General features: G+C 38.8%; 1 protein-coding gene across 1 annotated transcript in view; it reads left to right on the forward strand.

The window, feature by feature from the left end:
- Window positions 1-21,622, forward strand: part of ARHGAP15 (Rho GTPase activating protein 15) — a 303,832-nt gene that overhangs the window by 190,936 nt on the left and 91,274 nt on the right. The window contains exon 10 of the mRNA XM_054278010.1: window positions 10,748-10,825. Within this exon, the coding sequence (XP_054133985.1) occupies window positions 10,748-10,825 (78 nt within the window). The remainder of the gene's footprint in view (window positions 1-10,747; window positions 10,826-21,622) is intronic.

Below are 21,622 nucleotides of genomic sequence, written 5' to 3' on the forward strand. Positions count from 1 at the left end.
TTCAGAGCAGAAAGCAATTTGTTCCTTTTCAGACTATACTTAAAAAACCTTTTTTTGAGGAGTCCCTGAGCAATTCATTACATGTTTTGTGCTGTTTTGGTGTAGTCTATCCTGGAATGCATGTCAAACCATGGCATGGAAAATATGAAGTGCTTCTGCCAAAGTAATGAGGGATGCACCAGCCTCTTAAGTTTTGGTACTTATCACTCTTTGTAATCCAGTTAATGAGTTTTGTTTTTTCTGCACACACCTTGACTACGCCTTTTGCTGAGTGTTGCTTTGGTGATTAAATTCTTCCCAAATTAAATGGAGGGAAAAAAAGTTTTTAAGTTACTTGAACCTGTTTGGGGACAGAAAACACAGGGGAAATGACAGGAAAAATAATCTATATATATAGCTGCAGAGTCTTGCAGCTAAGATGGCAAACTAAAGTGGAAAAATATGTAAGAACAATAGGTTTGTGTCATATTAAAATTAATGTCTCTGTTGTTTCCCGTAGTACTGCTTAATGTCACTGTTTCATAACACTAAATATGAATTTCGCAAAAACAAGAAAGTTTTACTCACTGCTTAGACAGAGATTTATCACACTAAAGAAGGTGGCAGTGGAATCCCATGGTTTTCACTATTATTGGGTCTTGAAATGTGAGCAGAGTACACTGAGAAAGAGTCTGTTAAAGCAGAAGTTATCTCCGTGTGCCCATGCACACACACCTTTGTGTTATCACATTTATATGTCGGGCAGATATGCAATGCTAAGAATTCACTGAGCTGGTGTTGGAGAGCTGTGTGAGTACTTATCTTCCAGGAGAGCCTCTGGGTTTTCCCGCAACACCCAAAGGTGTCTGATAGAGTGCCTTAGACTAAAGAATCTACTTTTTAAATGTTTACTCCCTCTTAAAGATAAAAACCAAACACAAAGATAGATGCCTACAATACAATGTGAATAACAAAGACCCCACTACCAACTGCACATTAGGGCCCCAGCTCAGATTTTAGAGCAGGGTTCTGCACATTTCTCTGTTAGAAACTCAGAACCTCTGTGTTTCTTGTCCCCAAACAGGTTTGATTTCTAACCCAGCCTTCTGTGCTATGCAACAAAACAAGTGCTGCTATCAAGTGTCCCACTGATGTTTTTTAGCTGCTGTTGAACTGTAGTAGTTAAACTCTGCCTTGGCATCCTTCCCCAGTGATGCTCAGGAGCTGGAGGATGTGTCTATGGAAAGCTGAGTAGGACCTGATCCTGGAGATAACAGAGATAACCTTGAGACATCTGAGGCTGGACAGAGCACAGTGTCAGGTCATCAATAATGGGTCTGTTACAAGGAGTGTTTGGCCTATCTGGCCCCCCTCAGCTATCTCTAAAACCAAGAAGTTATGAAAGAAGCAGTTCTGTGACTTTCTATTTGCTTCCTAAATATCCCTTAGTCCACCTTAAACTTCCTATCCCAGTCATTACCATTAAAAAGAGAAAAAATGAATGAAGAATATCTTTGCCAAGCAAAGGTGCAGCAGCCTAGAAAATGCAATCCTTACCCCTTTTGGTTGAAGGTGCTGCAGCCTAGAAAATGCAATCCTTACCCCTTTTGGTTGAAGGTGCTGCAGCCTAGAAAATGCAATCCTTACCCCTTTTGGTTGAAGGTTTTGTTAGCCCACAGCTGGAAGATCTTCCAACTGTTCAGAGTCCAACAAGAAACAGCACTAGTCAGGATGGGGAGGTGACATTGCTGAGGTCTAATTTAATCTCTCACTATTGTGAAAGAGGGGGGAAAAGATTTGTCCCTACTGTGCACTAAATTCTCTTTAAAATCAGCATTGAGAGCAAGGGATGTTTGGAGAATTGTAGCTGTCCCTCAGCTTTAAGCACAGTTCCTACTGGTGGTGTCAGTGGACCTGACTGGAAGTTCTGCACACTCCTAAAAGGACATTGGACCCTCCCAAAGTGCAGTTTCCTTTAGTGCTCAAAAAACACAGGCACGATGTTGGTGATGATGGATCCCCAAATTAAGCACAGTTCAACTAAAGTGGGAGGATTTAGCAAAATGCATAAATTTCTGGTCTGCTACTGTCTGTGAGAGGCAGATCTTTACAGTGAGCCTAAGTCACAGCTGGCTTTTTCTGGAATGGTTTATGCTCTTGACCCTCCTCGGCTCTACAGCCAATAGGGAGTTGTCAGGCTACATGTGTTTTTAAACTTCTTTCAGCTAAATCAGAAATCCAAAAGCAAAATACAGCTCTCAGCAGTATCATGTGGAGTTGTGACACTCCCTGGAGGGCTGGGGTACATAAACCAATGAATGGATTACAATGAGGCATAAATGTGGTATTTTCATCCATGACAGATATAATCTCGAGCCTGTATTTTTCATGTTACTTAACTCTTTCAGAACATAATGTGTGACAGAAAATGTCTTATAATGCACATTGCAGTAAATATCAGTCAAGTATGCTTTATTGCTGAGCTTTACATGTTTCCAGAAGTTAACAGGCACAGCTGGGATATAAGAAATGGCAATGTTGTATATATTTCTTGAACATACAAAATACCTTGGCTCTCTTCTCCCTCACCCTCCACATTACATCCCCAGCTGTTCTGATCATGTCACAGAGTGGATGAGTTTTTCCATCGTCAGCTTCTCCTAAAATGATAACCTTTATTCAGGGTTTCATCCTTCCCAAAATAAACAGCATTATCCATATTGTCATCACATTCAAGTTAGTCTATCAGAGTGTGGCAAGGAATAATAGAAATGGAAGGTGGTAAATTGCCTGTTGGTCACTGTACCTAGCAGAAAATTCTCAATTCAGGTAACATCCATCAATTTTAATATAAAATCATAGAATGATTTGCATTGGAAGGGCTTAAAACTCATCTCATTCCCCCCTTGCCATGGGCAGGAACACTTTCCACTCTCCTGTTGCTTCAACCACATCCAGTCTGTTCTTGGACATTTCCAGGGATGCGGAATCCACAGATTCTCTGAGCAACCCATTCCAGTTCCTCACCACCCTTGATCACTCTTAGCTAGCATGGAAGAAATTGTACTTGATAAAGCAGGAGAAAACAAAAAAAATGTTATTTTATTTCAGATGAATTAAGGATTGGTCAGGGTGGACCTCCTAACCTGTACGTGAGAAGCAGTGACTGCAGCAAATGAAAGGGAATAGGAGTGGTGAAGGAGGTATCACAAGAGAAAACAAACACGTAAATGAAACAGAAATAAGCATTCCCAAAATTATACACTAATGTGTTACAGAGAGAGAACAGCTACTTCCAAACATTTGGCAATTTCAGATATTATACTGTGTTGCATGAAGACGATGTTATTTCCTTTTAAACTGCCATTCCATTTAAACCAGCAAGCTGATGTGTGTACTTGAGGTCTGTGTTTGGTAGGCATTTTTTCCCCTTTAGCATAAACCTTGTTGATTTAAAAAGTGAACAAAGATGAATCAGGTGGTAAATGTATTCATGTAATCATTTTCATTAATAAGCTGTTATAAATAATAGAGGGAAGGTTTTAAGTGTATAATTCTCTGTCGCACAATTGAGATTTTTCCACATCTTCAGCAGTAAGTTAATTAGAATCACCTGCATTTTCTTGGGCGGACACCAAATGGATTGCAAACAAAAACAGATTAAAATAGCTGTAGCTCATGGCATACAGATGACAAGATTCACAAAGAGGACAATCAGGCAATGAAAACCTCCTCTTTTTCAAACATTTTTTAAAGGAAATTCAGCTCTTGTGAGTCGCTGTAAAAAGACGTTTGTAAGTGTTTCGCTGAAAGACTAGAATGGCTTTGTTTCTGATCCCATGATGAGTGAAAGAAATGTTTAAGAAAGATCACTTTACAGAGAGATTCAGACTGAAATGTGATGACTGTGATTCAAGCCAAGCCAAAAATTACAGCTCAGAATTAAAGGGGATGGACGTGGCTTGGGAATCCATTTTCCCACATTCCTGAATCTCAATCATCCCAGCCAATGTTTAAAAGAAAATACAGTGGAAAGCAATGAGGTCACTTTGTTTAGCTGCAAGAAGTGGGACTAGCAGAATGGCAAAAGTATATATTGGGGGTAAGGGCAAAATTACAGTGAGCACGCTGCGTGTTCGACGGCTCCATTCAAAACAAATAGGCTCAAAGCTTAGTTTAGTTTCTTGTTACAGGCAGCCTCCTGAGGAAGTCTTGTTGTTCCTGGGGCTTTTAAACCATAAACTTCTTGAATGTCAAAGCACAGCACAATAGAGAAGACAACAGAGGCAGAGCAAGCTTGATTTGGGCATTAAACAGCAGCCCCGCGTAGCAGTGAACTGTGTGCTCATTTAAATTACACTTGCTTTGTACTCTCACTGCCCTTATTTATTTGTGTGTAAATATCTAAGTGGAAATTCTACCATCGAGTGATATGAAACAGAGTGAAGTATATCCTCCATCATATTCACTTGTTACTCATTCTCAGTATGTAATGCTCATATTCAGTGTTTTAATTGCTTCCATTAAACAGTTTCTATAGGGTCTTGAAAACAATAAGATCTTAGTCAAGCTTTTCTCCTTTCATTGCATCTTGGAGTTATTACTGCAAGAAAAAATGAGATTCTCTTTTTATGTAGGAATGCCCCTCATCTTCTTGATATTATTGCAGTCAAATATAGAATTATTTCTTTTCAGCTAATTTCCTAAGGAGATTCACCAAACCTCATGTCAGACACCTCCAATAGAGCTGTTTCATAGTATTTAAAGAACTACTACAATATTCCCTCTCCTTTTATTCCCCCACTATCTCTGCTTTTACTAAATTCGAAAGCAGTGTTGGATTTCTACTGATCACAGGAAAAAAGAAAATCTTCTTGATGCTACCTTGAATTCAGGCTTGCTGTCACAGGTCCTGCAGCTGGGCAGTGCTGGAAGGAAGTCCAGTACCTTCAAATCACATAAAATGTACAGATGAAGAGGACACTTCCCTGTCCTCACTTTAATAGGAATCAACAAAGCTTTTATTTTATGTTTCATGTTATTTGCTTCGCTATCAAGTGCAGTGCTTTACTACAGATCCTGTTTGCAGCCCATGAAGAGGTTCAATCTCATCCCTACTTCTTTGGTACTCCTTGATAATCCAAGGCATTACATTAGTCCTGTTTGTTGCAGCACTGAGCTCAGAGATCAAATCTTTATTTAAAGTAAACTTCAAGTCCTTTGTAGCCTAAATCCAGAGTGTTGGATGTACCTTGTGTTCCTCCATACTAAACCCAATTTTGCCAGACTGTGGCTGTTTAAGGTAGTAGCTCAGATCTTCTGTAACTTTACCTGTCCTTGTCATTATTTAATATCTCCCTGACCTTTGTGTCATCTGCTTATTTTGCCAAGGGAATTTTTTCTCTCATTGTCCCATCTCTGATAGAGGTATTAGATGGCACTGGATGAGAGCCCCGCTCTCGAGAGCTGTGCCAGTTCTGGCCCTGCTAACTGATATCTCCCATTAACTACCACATTTTGAGGTCTGTCACCGAGCCAGATTTTAATCCATGTAATATATGCCCTGTTAATTCTATAGAATGCAAGTGCTTTGATCAAAATGTCATGTGGTACTAAGTCAAAGGTGGCACAGAAAGCCAAACACTATTTCAACACCATTGCCTTCACCAACCAGACTTGTTAAATATTCTGGTCCATCAAAAAATGCAACAAGTTTGCTAGACAAACCTCTGATTTCCATGAAACCATGCTGGTTGGGATTAATGATATTTTGTTATGAATTATTTGTTTATAGTGCCCAGAATTAATTATTTAAGTAGTCTGTCTGTGACTGAGGTCAGTCTAGCCACTCTCCAAGAACATTGCTCTCATTGCTTTTACAATATCAGAATAACTCTTCAGCCTCAGTCATTTCCAAATATTTCTCTGTGCTTCATTTCCAAATGTGAGGCACAAGCATACCGTGGCCACCAGTGGAAATGGATGGTTTTTACAACAGTGGTTGTGTTTTTGTCCTTCAGATTGGCTTCCAGTATCATCCACTCTTTGACCTCCTAGGCCCATTTAAGCTCTGATAGAAATATCTAACATGACATTTTTGTGGCACCTATTTCCATGGTAGCCAGGTACTCTCTCTGGACAGGGGATGGACCTGTTTCCCTATTAAATAAGGATATGTTGCTGATATGTTGCTGGGATGTTTTAAGGCTCAAAAGTGTGATAATCTGCTGGGAGAAGAACAAGAAAGGATAATTCTGGTGATCAGAACAGCAGCTGGGTCCCATCAGGGCAGAGCCAGCCCCCAGCACTGCTCCAGGAGCTTTGGGAATATCCAACCCCACCCTCTGCCACACCAAGGAGGAGGACAGGGATATCAGCAACACTTTGTGGTGTTTGCTTCATGGTATTCTTCATTTTCACCTCTGATTTCCATGGCTTCAGACAAAAAAAAAGTTATTTTTGCTCAAACATTCACCTGAAACTCTGGGTTCATTTTGTCACCCTATGTAGATACATTATTTTAATGTCAAATTTTAGTGTATTAGGTTCATTCTTTACTAGCTTTCATTATTTTCCTTCCACTGGAATACATATATTGGTCCTTTTGTGGAATTTTATTTCTGTTCCACATTGTTTTTTGTTTTTCTTAACACATTATTTTGTCATGTATGTATTTGCTGCATCCACTAATTTCTGCTTCTTTAAATGATTTCTTGCCTCCCTTTTGTGCCCTTAGTAAACTTTAAAAAAAATTGTTTATAAATCAGATATTTATGGTAAGATGCATATGAAAACACGAGGAAAGAATTATAGTTTTAGGGAGAACATACCCTGATAATGACCTCTTAAATATTTGTAAAGATGGCCCTGGGCATCTGAGCCCACAAAATAGTTTATAATACAACAGCTTGATTGCATAATGATACTTTAGTTTTAAAACGTATGATCTTTCTGTTTATGGGAAGGCATAATAGGCTCCTTTGAAATACAATAGTTTTGCCCTGAACATAACTGATTTTAAATGAAAGGACTAACTAAAGAATGCCTTTCTTCAAGTTTGTACTTCACTTTGTTGTTGAATCCAGCACTATGGTTTCTTTTACAAAACAGGCCTGGGGACCACACCTATTTCAGGATACATTAATTGTGAAAGTTCCCTGGTTTTCCATGCAGGAAGTTACCTAGTGCTGTTTTAAATTCTAAATCTTGTTAAAACCCAGAGAAATGTACCGCCACCCCTTTCTCACTGCACATAGAGAATTTCTTTTTATGTTCAGTTTGAAGGTATTATCAAATAGAGACTAAGATTAGACAGAATCCAGTGTGATTTGGGAGAGGGATTTTTTTGTCTATGCAACAGAAATGAGTGAGAACATTTAACTGCAGACAGTTCATAATTCACCTGGACTATCAATACGGAAGTCTGGTATTTAAAACCATTTTTGAATAAATATAGCACCTAAACTCTAATTTTCTTTTGTCTGTTAGTATTTTGATGCAGCACCTGGTTCCAGCTCAAACTGGTCCTAGATCTGACACTGGCCTGCATTCATTGTTACTTCTATTTTGGATAGGAGTGAGTGCAAGAAATGTTTTAAATAAATATTCTTCTAACATCTCCTGTGCAGTGCAGAGTGACTGTAACTTTTATTATTGCTCATGAATCTCAGCCAAGTCCAAGTCCAGTTGCCTTTTAACTTTCTCATCAGGAGCACCTGTGTATTTTTTTTTTTTTAACTAAAATAGTTAAAATTTGCGATAGTTTGGCAGCTGAACTGATGAGTTCATGAGTAAGACCTTTTCCTGCATTTCTTATACCATTACAAAATTTAGTGTGGAAATCATTATAGTGCCTTTGGCTATAATTTCTAATTGTGGGTCCATCCTGTTCTCAGGTTCCTCATTAAAACAAACAGAAACAGAGTTGGAGACTGGAATATAAAGCAAATAAAATACTTGTTGTCCTTTAGGGCAAAATCCAGTGATTTTTCCCCGATAAACCCCACTACAAAACACAAGAAAGTCATCCTATAGTGAACTAAAGTTGACTTTATTATAACAAATATCTTTTCCTGAGAGTTTCTTTGCCACTATACTTAAACTCCAGCACCAGATAGGAAACTGGGCAAGGCTTTTGTTTCATCTTGTTCCCTAAGTATTTATAGCCTGCCGTGAAGAAACACTTACAGCAGTGCAGTGATGTTTTTATTCTTGACACAGGTGCCCTTAAAAGTGAATTTGCTTTGAAAATCGTTCACAGAATCAGGATATCAGAACTATGAAATACACTTTTCTCTCTGTTTCTCTGCCTTTCTCCTTTGTGCCTAACTGGATTTCCAAAATAAGTTGTTAACAATCCAGCTAAGATAATGTGGTCATGAAAAGGATGTCCAAATCCACCAATTTGCATTGGTTTGGTTTGGCTTAACTTTCAAAGTTCTTGGAGCAGAAAGTTGATGGCACGTGGATGTTATAATCAGCTTGAATTTTTTTTCTATTTTTTTTTCTCTGCCATATTGTATGGTGCCCAAATAAAATGCTAATCAAACTTCATTTCTGGACCAAAATTAATTTATTAACAATAATAGTACTCTTGTGTACTCCAGACCATGTTGCAAGATGTAATAGCCACCAATTTACAACACAGCTTGTTAATTTTCACTTGATCTGGGTGATTTATGCAGGTTCCAAATTGATGCTCTTAATGTGAGACTATTTCACCCAAAGTGACATGGATTTTTTTCACTTCCATATAACCAATGAGGTTAAGAACTGAATTGAGCTAGATCCAAACAAAAGTTAGCATTCTGTCTGGTGGATTGCCTGATTGTTAGTTTGATTTATTTTTCCTTTTTAATTTCTGGTTTAGACTTCAATTTACATGATGCAATTCTTAATCCTCTGCCACAAGAGTCCCACAGTCCTATGCTGGGAGTTAGTCTTTCACTCTCCCCTTCCTAAAACAGAATTAAACTCTCCAAATTCAAGTTAGAATTGCATTACTTAAACATTTAAGTAATTTCCATTTGCTCATATGTTACTTATCCAGCAGATGGATAATTTCCAAGGTTTCTTGATTACTAAATCCTTTTTGATTTCTCTTAAATAAACTTTTTCTTTATCCCTCTGTATCCAAAGGGGAGATCTTCCTGAATTGAAACATCACTCTCAGTATTATGTTACAGGACACCCACAGGTGCGGGGTAGAAAACTGTCTAATAAAACACACAGAGAAGCACAGAATTATTATTAGTAATCAGAATAAGAAATAATCATTAATTTCTAAAATTTTTTTTTTAATGCACACCAAACCAGGATGTTCCTGGCAGCATAGACATAAAATGAGAAATGTATTTTGGAAAGAGACAAAACAAACATGTAAGCACACAAGAAATTTTATTTGGTGTCAGTCTTCATCAAAAGGAAAAGTATGTTTTTTCAAATATTTTTAGTTTGGAGGAGAAATGCCTCCAAGGACTTGAGTCACTGGCCATGGCACTCGAGTGCCAAGGAATGGTGCAAGTATCAATAAAGATTTGAACCTCAGCTTCTTCTTCTTCAGCTGTTATCACAGCTGGGCTTCTGAGCTTTTCCACTTGTTTTTACTCTTACCTATACTTTCAGATTTCCTTTTCCCTCACCTCAAATTGGAAAACTATTCCCCCTAGATACATTGTCAGGGAGGGTTTCCTGAAAATTTTTGGGTTTGACAAATTAGCATTTTCCAGGAGAAAAGCTTTCTCTGAAACTGCTTGCCAAAACCTAATTAAAACTTGTGTTACGAGGGGTAAGTAGCCTTTAAAAAAACCTGATTTGTGTAGCTTCTCTTGGCTTCTTTTGTACTTGCAAGTTTTAAATGTGAAATGACAATATATGTTTTAGTGGGTTTGATTTTTAAGCACAGAGGTTGGGTCAGTGTTGCACCGCAGTGAATTCTCCTGGAAAAGGAGAGCGGTTCCCATGTGCTATGAAATCCTACAGCTATGCAACAGGGGCTGGAAGTGCTATTTTAAACACTCATATCAGCAGAGCTTGCTGTAGGAGATAATATGTCAAAAAAGGGAGTATGACATCTAGTTTCACCTAGAAGATAAACCTTGAGTGGATATGCAGGGAGAAGCAAGGACTGTCGTGTTGTCCTTGAAAAGAATGGCCTGTATCAATGAAGAAGAGAACTCCAGGGCATATGCTACTTGGGATATTTAATTTAATCCTCAAACCTGTCTGAGCCACTATGAAGAATATAGTAGAGAAATGGTAGTTGTGTGGAGTCTCACATGATTTCGGGGTGGGCACCTCAGTGATTTGTTTTCAGAAAGGTCACAGCCTCAGAAATGCATGTCTGGAAGCCCAGAGCCCAGGCAGAGGAGTTTCCTGGCACTATTGGTGCAAACATCCCACGTTGAAGCAGGGCTGGCACGGCACTGTGCCCGTCCCAAGCATCCCTTCCCGAGAGCACCAGAGCAAATCCCCCCTCGCTCTCCTGCCACACTCAAAGCCCCTTGCAGAGCCGTATTCTGCTGACAGAATTACAGGATAATTACAGCTAGGTGTTTTGTATTCACTTAAGGCAATCTCCCACTTTTATTTTTCATTGCTGCTTTAATCAGCGAGGAGGCACTTCAGTTGTTGTCAGGTGGATTATTTCTCAGTCGCTCGCTGCGCTGCTCTCCTTCATCCTTGCGAGCGTGCTTCTGCCTTCCTGACAACAGGCATACAAAGAAAAATACTTGTATGATCTAAACTGAAATATGTGTTTCTTTTTCAGGTCTAGATGTTGATGGAATATACAGAGTTAGCGGCAATCTGGCAACAATACAGAAGTTACGATTTGTTGTCAATCAGGGTAAGTGATTCCTCCACCCTGGTAATGTTTTGTTTAGTACTTAACTGTCTCAGATGACAGTATTTCAGAATCTGCTATACATTAGTGGCATAGAATGATGAGCCCTGTTTTGGAAAAGAGAGGAAAGGGAAGGTAGAAAGATATTGCACAGAGGGAAATGTCAGCTAGGAGAGAGGAGAAAAGAGCAGAGTAAGCAGAGGAAAATAGTAGTTAAACTTGAGATGAGAAACAAACAACAAACAAATCTAAAAATACGGGAGGAAATGAAGACGTGAAATAAGGTGGCAAAAAGCAAAGCATATGTAGAAACCAAGGAATCAAAGTGAGGGGGAATGAAGAAGATTAAAAGGAAAAATAGCAGATTGTTTGGATGTTGAAAGTTAAACAAAACCAAAAGTAGAGCAGGGATCCAAAGGAAACCAGTGAAAGAGAAAAAGGTGCTGAAAAGAACGTAAAAGGAAAGACTAAAAGTGGAGTACTGGCTCTGCCAAAGTCAGTGGAAGATTTACCACTGATTTTGAAAACACAAAGGTTTGACCCCAGAAAATGGAAGAGGGAAGATGAATATTTTGGGGAACCTGCTAACCAGAATTAGAACCATCCTGTATGTATTTACTGAACCTATTTCCACAGATTCTGTGTATAATAAACATATCTCCACAAACACAACAGCATGCTTTTCACTGATGTGGCCTAAAGAAATCTAGCATTGATCAGCAGATCCTGTTACAGGTGTGGAAGCTGATATTGGGAACTAATAAGGATGAATGACAAATACATTTATCTCCAAATGGTTTGCTACTCTTACCAAAGACTAACAGTCCCCACTTTTAAAAGCTTAGCAAATATCATTAGTGATAGTGAACCTCATGATGCTACTTAGCAAGAAAATAGAATCAAGTTTCTCAGAAATTAGGAAAAATACCAAATCTTACATTGCATCAAAGACCTTACACACTTTTGAATGAATCAAGTATAAATGTGAAGCTGCTGCAACATTTTGTCCTACTTTTTATGCTCTTTTTATAAGTTACCTGGGGACTATTACCAGAACTGCTAAATATTGTGTATTCTGCGTGAGGGTGATAGCTGCTGCAGAACAACTCCCTCTATTAGCTTGGTACTATACATAAACTAAGAGCTTTGACTCAGAAATTCTCATGAAATTGAGAGATAGGAGAGATGTAAAAATATTGCCACCTTCAAGCCTCCATTTAGATCTCCAGGGAGAGTTTCAGGGGATCAGTAGGTGTTTGCCACCTCCTCAGCTGCTCCAGATTAGTCTCGTCTTCAGCTGAAACTGGAGGGTGAACTCTGGTTTATGAGGAGTCAGTATTTATGCCAGCAAAATTCAGCAAGACTGAATAAATCATCATTTACCAATCAGCCTCACAGTTTTGATTCATTACTTAGGTTCTCTTAAATTTATAGTTGTTGGGTATTTGTGTGTCGATAATGAAGCCTGCCTTGGCTTCAAAATGACTGTAAGCTGTATTTTGTTTGGAGACACATAGGCAAAAATGGGATTTTCTATCCTTCTGCACTGCCTTTGAGCTCTTTGCTCAGGAAAAAACTGTGCCATAAAAATAATGGTCCTGTCTATCATGTCTCGTGGCATCCAAAGGTTAACATACTTGAGGTTAACATTACTGCTCAAGTTTTCACCTAAAACAGATGGGCTGATACTGTAAAGCTAGACAGAAGTCTAAGCTGGCTTTTTGCAGCAGAGAGGGACCAGACACCTTTTCCTTCTGGTTTATACTGCTGTGAAAAATGAAAATATAATGGTGGAGTTAATAGTACATTAAAGCCAGTCTGGCACTGGTTACTTAAGGCATGTGCAAAAAAAATCTGCCTACTGAGTGACCACAGGAAATTCAAAGAAAACTAATGCCCCTGGAGAACTATGTCATCATCTTATCACTTGTGATAATCACTGTTTCTTATGTTATTCTGTATTGATAAAATGAGGGCATTCATGTGTTGTATGTCACAATGGAGTGGATTTTGGGCAGTGATAATATCTGTCCAAACTCCCTTTACACATCCTTTAAAATCTTGTCTATAAAAAATTTCAGGTCTGTACTTAGGTTTTTCCTCAGGTGAATGCGTGCAGAAATGCTGATTTAGGTAAATCCTAATGCCACCTAACAGTCCCCAGGGGTGACCCCAACACCACATGTGAGAAGTGGAAGAATTGAGCACTGTAGCTCCCAAAGAATAATCCAGATATTTTTCATTATAACATTCAAGAAGGAGCACAGACACAAAGGATAGCCAGCCGCTGTCTCAACAGTGCAAATAGCATCCTTTTCCTGTGCTAAGTAGGAATCTGCAGGCAGGAAAGAGCCCACTGAGTCAGGGTGTACCTGGAAAATGCTGTGGGGAGATAGGGAAAACAGGATTTATTTGGGTGTGCTTGGGAGAGCATTCTCCTTCCAGTGTGTCCCAGAGCCTGGTGTTCCTTAGGTACTGAGGTCAGCAGCACTTTCAGATGGCTTCATGAAGGGAAAAAAAAGTTACCAGGAACACTACTGTGTGCTCCCCACCTTGTTTATTCCCATTCTCTCCAAGCTCTGCAGTGGGATGATGGTTAATAACTCACTGTCCACACATCCCCATCCCTCAGTAATTATTGTGACCTCCTCAGGTCAATCCCTGTGCCTTCATTTTTTGGTAGTTAACAGTAGGAAAAGAGTATTTATAAATACGATTTTACCATAGCTACTTTCTTAAAAAAAACTTTTAGTTAAAGCTTAATTTAATTATAAATGCAAGCAAATGTTCTGACAAAGCCTATTTGCATTGCAGAGATTGACTGCAATCAGTTCTTCTACAGGCCAAATACTCATTGGGCTCTTTCTTCCTGCTTACTTTGCCATTGTGTTACACCTACATTTAGAGGATATAAATAATATGTATCACACTGAGGATTATAGAAGGTACTCTAGGCTGGCTGTCATATCAAAGTATTTTTTTTATTAGAATAATCATTAATTAGAATATAGCAAAGCTTTATTTGGCTCCTTTTCCTATACTGTTAATGTCATCTGCAGCATCAAAAATTAAACGAGAAAACTGGTGAATATGAAAGGAGAAGAAACTAACAGTTGTCAGCTTTATCATTAAAGAAGAAATAAGAACAGTAAAAATATAAAAAGACTCTTGAAATTCTAGATTTTTGGGGATGAAAAGGGGTTTGCAATGAAAAAACCCCAAACCTGGTATCTTTTTAAATTCTCTGAATATATTTTGTGTTTTGCTCTCATTTCTTGAGGTAGGCAGCTCCTGAACAGGGTTCTGGCCTTGCCAACACGAGCAGCAGCAGAACAAACTACCTTATTTACTTTATCCCTCTCACAGAGTTTTCTTTTTCCTGTAAAAGTCTATTGATATCACACCTTTTTTTGCTTCTGTGCAACGGGATTATCTTTTATCTATGATTTATTTTCCCATTAAGAGCTGAAAAGATCAGTTGATCATCAGAGGACTGGGCTATAACATCTCTCAGCACTTTCAAAACTCTAAGTCATCATTTTTCAAATCACTGAATCAAGGCAGGAGAAGTTCCTTGTGCCAAACTGACATGAGAAAATTTGTACTTTTCTTAGTCTATAAGCACTGAAAAATTTGGGGTTTAGAAACAAAGTTACCAGGCAGCCAATATTTTTGGCTGAGCACCTACAGTAAAGGCATCTATGATAGCTGGAGATATTAGACAGAGATACCTATTCCTCCTATGATTTCCATATTATTGGTCAAGTCTAAAAGTTGAAATGCTAAAAAACCAAACAACAAACCAAAAACAGACAAGTATTTAGAGGATTCTGCTGATTTTACACAAGCTCTAGTAAGTTAAATCCTTTACATGTATTTATTAGGATATTGTTTTAATTCACACCTGTAGGAAAAGTGGTAAAATAACGTTTATGGGTCTGTTAGGCCTTGTAGGGTGTGCTGGCAGTTCCAGGCTATGAGGTACTGCTGAAAAGATCCCTTGTTCTGTCCCAAACCCCTGGGAGGGTCTGACACGACCCCAGGTGGGGCTGCTCAGGGTCATTAAGGCACCACTACATGAACCTGAGGACAGGGGGGAAGTGCTTTTCAACAGCAAAACACGACAGGGATGGGGCAAAAAGTGCCTGAAAAAGAAAAAGAAAAACAAGGAAAGACTTTTCACCCATCAGAATTTGTGAGTAAAAGTGAATTTTTCTTCGCTTTGGTTGAAGCCATTGTGGTGATCAGAGAACCCCAGAATGGTTTGGGTTGGAAGAGACCTTAGAGCTCCTCTCTTTCCAACACGCTGCCCCAGGGAGGGATTCCTTTTACCAGGCCAGGTTGCTCCAAACCCCATCTGGCCCCGTGTATGGGTGTGTGACACACGTTTATAAGGATGTTTTTTAATGTTTTATGAACGTGAGGATGTTCTTTGTGCTCAGCCGGGTTCCTTGTCCTGCTTCCTCTCCCATCAATCCTCACTTAACTCCTTGCTGAAGACCAGGGACACCTGGGTGAGGAGCTGGAACCTTCCTTCTTTATTTTCCCTATGCTAATCTGCTCAGTAGCTGGAAAGGCATTCGCTTTCTATGGCTGCCAATCAAGCAATTTTCATGAGTACTAAATTAACTAAAAAAAAAAAAAAATAAAGCTATAAAGAGTTCATAACACATTTCTGAAGCACCAGGATTCTATCTCAATGCATACATGTCCAGGGAAACTAACCATGGAAATACAGATTTCAGTACTTACTGGTTCATTCAGCAAGGGTTGGTTCATGCATAATACAAGAGAGTTCCTAATTGTCTTTATATCCAGAGCTTTGTTTGCAAAATGCTGGGTGTTTGCTGTGCAGATGACCTTTGCATCTCTTTATTTCATTAGGAATACCTTGTGTGTTAACTGCAAGGCACCACGGACCATCCAAAGGTCAATGATTGTGTTTTTACAGCTCTGTTACTCTGCTTATGTACCAAAGCAGGGGCAAATATGGGAATTTTTGCAGAGGCTAAATATTATGTTATTGCAGAGAGGTGTGTTTCTTGTGGAACACGGAAAAGAACAGCCAAAGATATCCAAATATTCCTACATTGAGGGGGAAAAAAAGTGAATTTAATCTCCTCCTTCCATTACCTCACAGTAACAAAAAAGTACTTGGACAGAAAAGAGAATTAAAATATTTATGTTGCTTCTTCTGTAAGAATTTAGCAGGATATGATTCAGTTTAAGGAAAAAAATTAAGAGTAAAGTTTGAACCAGAAATACGTGAACTGATTGCGAATATTTATTAACTAAATAATTTAATAATAAAGAAAATGCCTACTTGATTAATTGTTACAGAGTAAAAATTACAATAAAACTGTCTTGATCAGTGCTTTGCAGAAGCACCATTACTGTCTGTGCAGTTGTTTAACAAGGATTTAATTGGAAAGATAAGTGAATGCACATTTAAAAGTATTGTTAATTTGCTTTATAATCACCCCATCCTTCACAGTATTGACAGCACCAGGCACAAACCCCTTTCTCTTTTACAAGTATTATTTTCCATATGTGCACAATAAATTCTGAAGCAGTAATTGGAAATTTTATGGATTTCAACATACCTAGTGTTTTGAGTTTATAGGTGCCATATCCCTTCTCTAAAGGTTGTTCATAGGTGGCATTTTAGGTAAAATCCCTGCTTTTTTATTACTCATAGGCTTTTTTAGAGGTTGTGGTGTGGTAGTTTGTTGGATTTCAGGATTTGCTTTTTTTATTTTGTTTTGCTTTCTTTCCTAAGAAATATCTAATTCCCATTTACTTTTCCTTTCCATTTGAAATATCAACAAAATCTTCACTCCGACATAATTTTTAATTTAATAAACAACAGCCGTCAGAAACAGTAATCTTCAATATGTTTATATTCCATCTGCACTTATATTTATTGTTCTAAAATGACTCAGATTGATCTAATTGACAAGTAAGAGCTCTGACCATATGAGCAGCTAAGGATGATACCTTTAACCAGCAGGATTCTTCAACCCCACTGACACGTTCTTCATCAATGAACCGGGAGGGAAGGGGGACAAATACTCGGGATTTTTAAAATTTAATTATTTATTTAATTTTAATATTGCTGATTCCGTGAGCTTGCTGGGACCATATGTCTGTGTGAGCTGGGCTATCGGGAACCAGAGTGGTTTCCTGGCTGGCTCTGCCTCTGCGGGCACAGGCACGAGACTGGAGCTGCCTCTGAAACAGAGCCCCCAGGTCAGCACAAATGGGCTGGGTGGCTGTGAAGGAAGCTTTTAGGAGGGGAGAAATGAGGGAGGAGGCAGCTGGATGGAAAAAAAAAAAAAAAAAAAAAAAAAAAGAAAGAGATGTGTCTTCTTTTTACAGGTTTATTTGTTTAAATAAGAAAAAAAACGGGCTTTTTTATGCCCCCACCCAAACCAACAACAACAAAAAGTCCCACCCCAAACCAACAAAACTCCCCATTCACAAATACCTATATTTTTGCATTGACCCCAGTATACCCATGTTAAAGGCAGGCAGCAGGCAGGGGCTCTGATCCTCCCCCTGACAAAGGCTCCATGGGCACAGGAGGGCAGGTCCCCTCTCAGCTGCCAGCAGCCACAGAGCAGCTACAAACATAGATGGCCAAGAGGATTGTCATGGGCTTCATTTTGAAATTGCAGCAAGGAACACTGGATAAAAAGGGGGAAATAAAGAGGAGTGGTTCTCCCTTGCAGTCACTTTCCTATTTGTTTGTGGTTTCTTAATTTCTTGTGTGCATACCTTGGTGAGATTTCCCTTTATATCAGGCTATCTCGGATAATTTTAAGTGTTTTAGGTTATTGATTTTATTTTTTTTTTGTATATATGAGTATCCCTAAAAACACATGAGTGTGCCTTGGAGGGGGTCTAACCTTAAAGCCACCCTCCAGCCTTGGTGATGTTCCTGGTGTGATCAAGCACAGCCCAGGCAGCAAAGTCTTCCTCATGTCTGCCAGCAGCTTTTCATGTGACCAGTCTCACTGAGAAACCAGTAAGAGTGATCCAAAGTTCACGATGGAAATATCAGGCTCAAACTGGGTTACTTGCTAGCTGAGAACCAAAATGTCTTGAAAGCCTTGAGTCAAAAATAGTTTTTTCTTTCTTTTTCACACTTCCCAGGCAAGCACAGAAAATAAAATGGACTGAAGCAATTTTCAAAAATAATTATAAAACAGCTTGCTTCTGGGTTAAGACCTGCATATGCCAAGCTGTAGCCAAGAATTTCATTTTTAAATTTTTTTTTCCAAGCTTTAAAACTCTGACAACAGAATACTTTAATTGAGCCCACAGTACTTGGTGAATCAATTAATATGTGCATGTTACTCATGTAGGTTCTTCTTTTTCTCTGTCTGTTTAAAGGTACAGAAAGTTTATTATTATATATTATTCAAAGGAAAGTATGCTTTCCACATCTTCCCATTCTCTTTCCAGAGGGGAAGGGGGGAAACTATAGTACTTCCAAAAATGACTTTTAAATATAAGTCAGCTACAAAATCTAATGGAAATATGAATTTTTGCAATGAATGCTTCAAATTATTTTGTGAATAATGCATGTATGTATGCATATGCACATTATACGTATATCATACATATAATAAAAATGGATAGAGCTTGAATGTTGATTTATTTCCAATATAACTATTTTGTGCTCAGTGTGAAGGAAAAAAAAAAGCAGACAGAAAAAATATTCCGAATTCTTAGTTGCCCAATCTGCAGCTCTGTAAAATTTCTCTTACGAGTGGTATTGTCATGTTTTCCTTTTCATGTGCTGAATAAGCCAGTGGAACAGGGCAGAAGAGGCAGCAGGCTGGGTCGGTGTGGTCAGCCACAAACATACCGTGGATTTTATGGCATGTATTGTATGATGAAGCATTTCAAACATGCCTTTTATTCCTTCCCTACCCGCAGCACCATTTGCGTTACAATAGCGTTACAACACTTGGAGGAGTTGAAGAGCTTCTTGATAACCCCTCAAGGAGTGTTGTTTAGTTGCTGAGAAGGACTGGAGCTTTGCAGGCTGCCTTTTTTTGGGGGATGCTCATCGTTGTCATGGGTGACTCTTTGTTTGGGTTTGTTGTTCTGGTGGAAGCGCTACAGGAAATGCCATTCCGCAGAGCGCCAAAAAAGCGAGGAAAGGAAATAAATTATTGGGTCGTTTGGTGAAAGTATTAACAGGACAGCTTTCTACCTGGGATTTTTAGGATGATGGGATCGTTTCCTGAGTGTGAGGTTTGCCAGACTCAATTATACATAAACTGAACTGAGTATCAAAGATATTTTGCACGGGATGTTTGTGCTTTGAGGAGATGGACACCCTGAAGAACTAATCTGCAGAGCTCCTACTTATAACTGGTCGTGCTCAGTGTCTTACAAGACTGTGGTGTGGCCTAATATTTGGGGTGGTTTCCTCCCCTGTGGTAAATATCTGCAATTCTGTGGTTTGTGTGTAAAAGTGGCAGACAAACACGAGCCAGCAACAAAAAAGGATGGTGTTATATATGGATGTACACTGCATAATATCCTGCAGGGTGGCATGGGATAAGAAGTTGTTCCACCAGGGAATTTGGCTTTATCATGGTATTTGTGGTGTTCTGTGTGTTGAGAACTGGGGAAACCATAAATGCTGTGGTGGGGGCAGCTGTTGTGAGCAGCAAATGATTTTTTGGTTGGAGGAGAATTTGGTAATGCATTTAAGTGTTGAGCTCCATGGGTTAAGAGTGATGTGGTCCAAAATTGAAAACTCTTAACTGTAAAAACTCGGGGAGAAAAAAAAGTAAAAGGAGAAAATCTAAAGTAGAACTTCTCTGAAAATCGGAAACTTTTATGAGGAAACCTGTGTTCTTACATAGGCTGTCTCATTTGTGCTTACATATTTCCTAGAATTAGATTACTGCTAAAAATATAACACTGATCTTAAAGAATTTTCAAGTGCTCGCAACATCCTTTTTTATGGATATAGAACTGAATATTCCTGTCTTCTTTCCTCGTTTTGTTGGTTTTTTTTTTTTTTGGGTGGGGGGGGGGGGGTTTATTGTGTAAAAATTCAGTGCAATTTCTTGCAGGAGCAAATTATCAGAGTCCTGGAAAGCATCTTCCCTTAATACATTCTTGGGGCATTTTGGTGTTGATTCAGTTACTTAATCACTGTCATTTAGCACCACTTGAGAGGGTGCTGAGTGTCAGAGTGACTCTCAGAGGGCTGTTGGGTCTACAGGAGAGTTGTGTCCTTGGAGATTGGGTGCTAGAAGCTGAGTGAGATGTCTTGAAGCATTAGATGCCTTCTTGAAGCATTAGAAGAGAAATTATTAATTGTTCTTGACTACACCATTGGCTTTTTCACTTAAAAAAAAATTAAAATCCATCATATATAAATGCATAAAAATATTGCATACATACTTGGTGGGAAAACCTTTCCAAAGGAAGAAGCTTTAAGAAATAGTGATATAAAGCGTCACAAGCTATTGTCCTGAACTAACACATCATATATACAAAAGTAAAGAAAAAGACATTGCTTCCACCTTCTCTTCCATGTCTTGATTTACACTTTAGATTTATTATTTTGGGGATTATTAAACATAATAATTTAAACACTTGGAGAGGTAGTCACGCTGTATTTTAATTTCGAAGCTATGCATGATACCAGAGTCTCAAAAGTGAGAATGTAGCAGAGCTCTCACTTGGGTTTTCAGCTCTCACCCGAATGTTAACACCATTCAGCCTGTACCACGCCTGTTGTCAGTACAAGGAACAGGGATTGTTCAGATCTCTCGAGATCAAAGGTCCCATTTCCCAACTCTACTGTTACAATCCCAGCCTAATCAAAGCCCTTCACATGGACAAACACCTCAGGGTGAGTTGGGAGAGTGATGCCTTTTGAAATCATCCTATGAATCCATGGCTCCGATTTCAACGCATTGTCTCTTCTTTGTGTAATTACTGTTATTATTTATACAACATAGCATGGTCAAATTTTGAAATAGTCTGGGTATGGAGAGTTGAATATAATGCAATAAATATTTTATACTATTTTCCCCCTTCTTCTTCAGAGCCAGTGTCCAATTCTGCTAGTTTATATTCCTTCTCTGTGTCCCTTTTTGCACACTCTTCCCCCTATTACCAGCTGACATAATGTGGGAGACTTGGCTCATCCATGGCTTGCACCTGGGCTGACACTGGGACACACATGGGTAGGAGATATTTTGGGGTGACAGTAGCCTGGAGTTAGGTTATGCCAAACTCCTGACATAAACCTCAGCAGAATCTAAGTATGGCATTCCTCACCTCTCCCTAGCTAAATAAAGGTGATAATAAAAGGCATCTTTAACCTGAATTTTGCAGGTTTGCATAATTTTACCAGAATTTGCTATAGTTGTTTCCATCACACTTTTAAATCCCATGATTTATAAAGACTGGATTGGACAGACTGTTAGAAAGTGGGGAAAAAAAAATCTCTTGCAAGAGAATAAGATGGAGTTCTTTGCTGGGTCTGTACTTCTTGTAGTACACCAGAGAGATCTCCTTTTCTTATATTTTTTTTCACTTTTTTTTTTTTTTTTCTTTTTCTTTTCCTGGTGTAATCAGATAATTAAAAAACAAACAAACGGGGATTTCAAAACACATTGCCATCAACCAACATTATGTGCTTATGATACAGAAGATTGAGAACGACTTAATTAAGTAGATAGCAGCAAGATAGCAGCAGTGAAGAGAAGATGGATGCAAGGAGGGAGGAGATTATTTGCTTTTGGAGGAACTTCCTTTGGC

This window comes from Melozone crissalis, unplaced genomic scaffold (genome assembly GCF_028551555.1).
Source record: "Melozone crissalis strain CALT ecotype California unplaced genomic scaffold, PUWL_Pcris_2 ptg000023l_1, whole genome shotgun sequence".
Taxonomy (NCBI): Eukaryota; Metazoa; Chordata; class Aves; order Passeriformes; family Passerellidae; genus Melozone; species Melozone crissalis.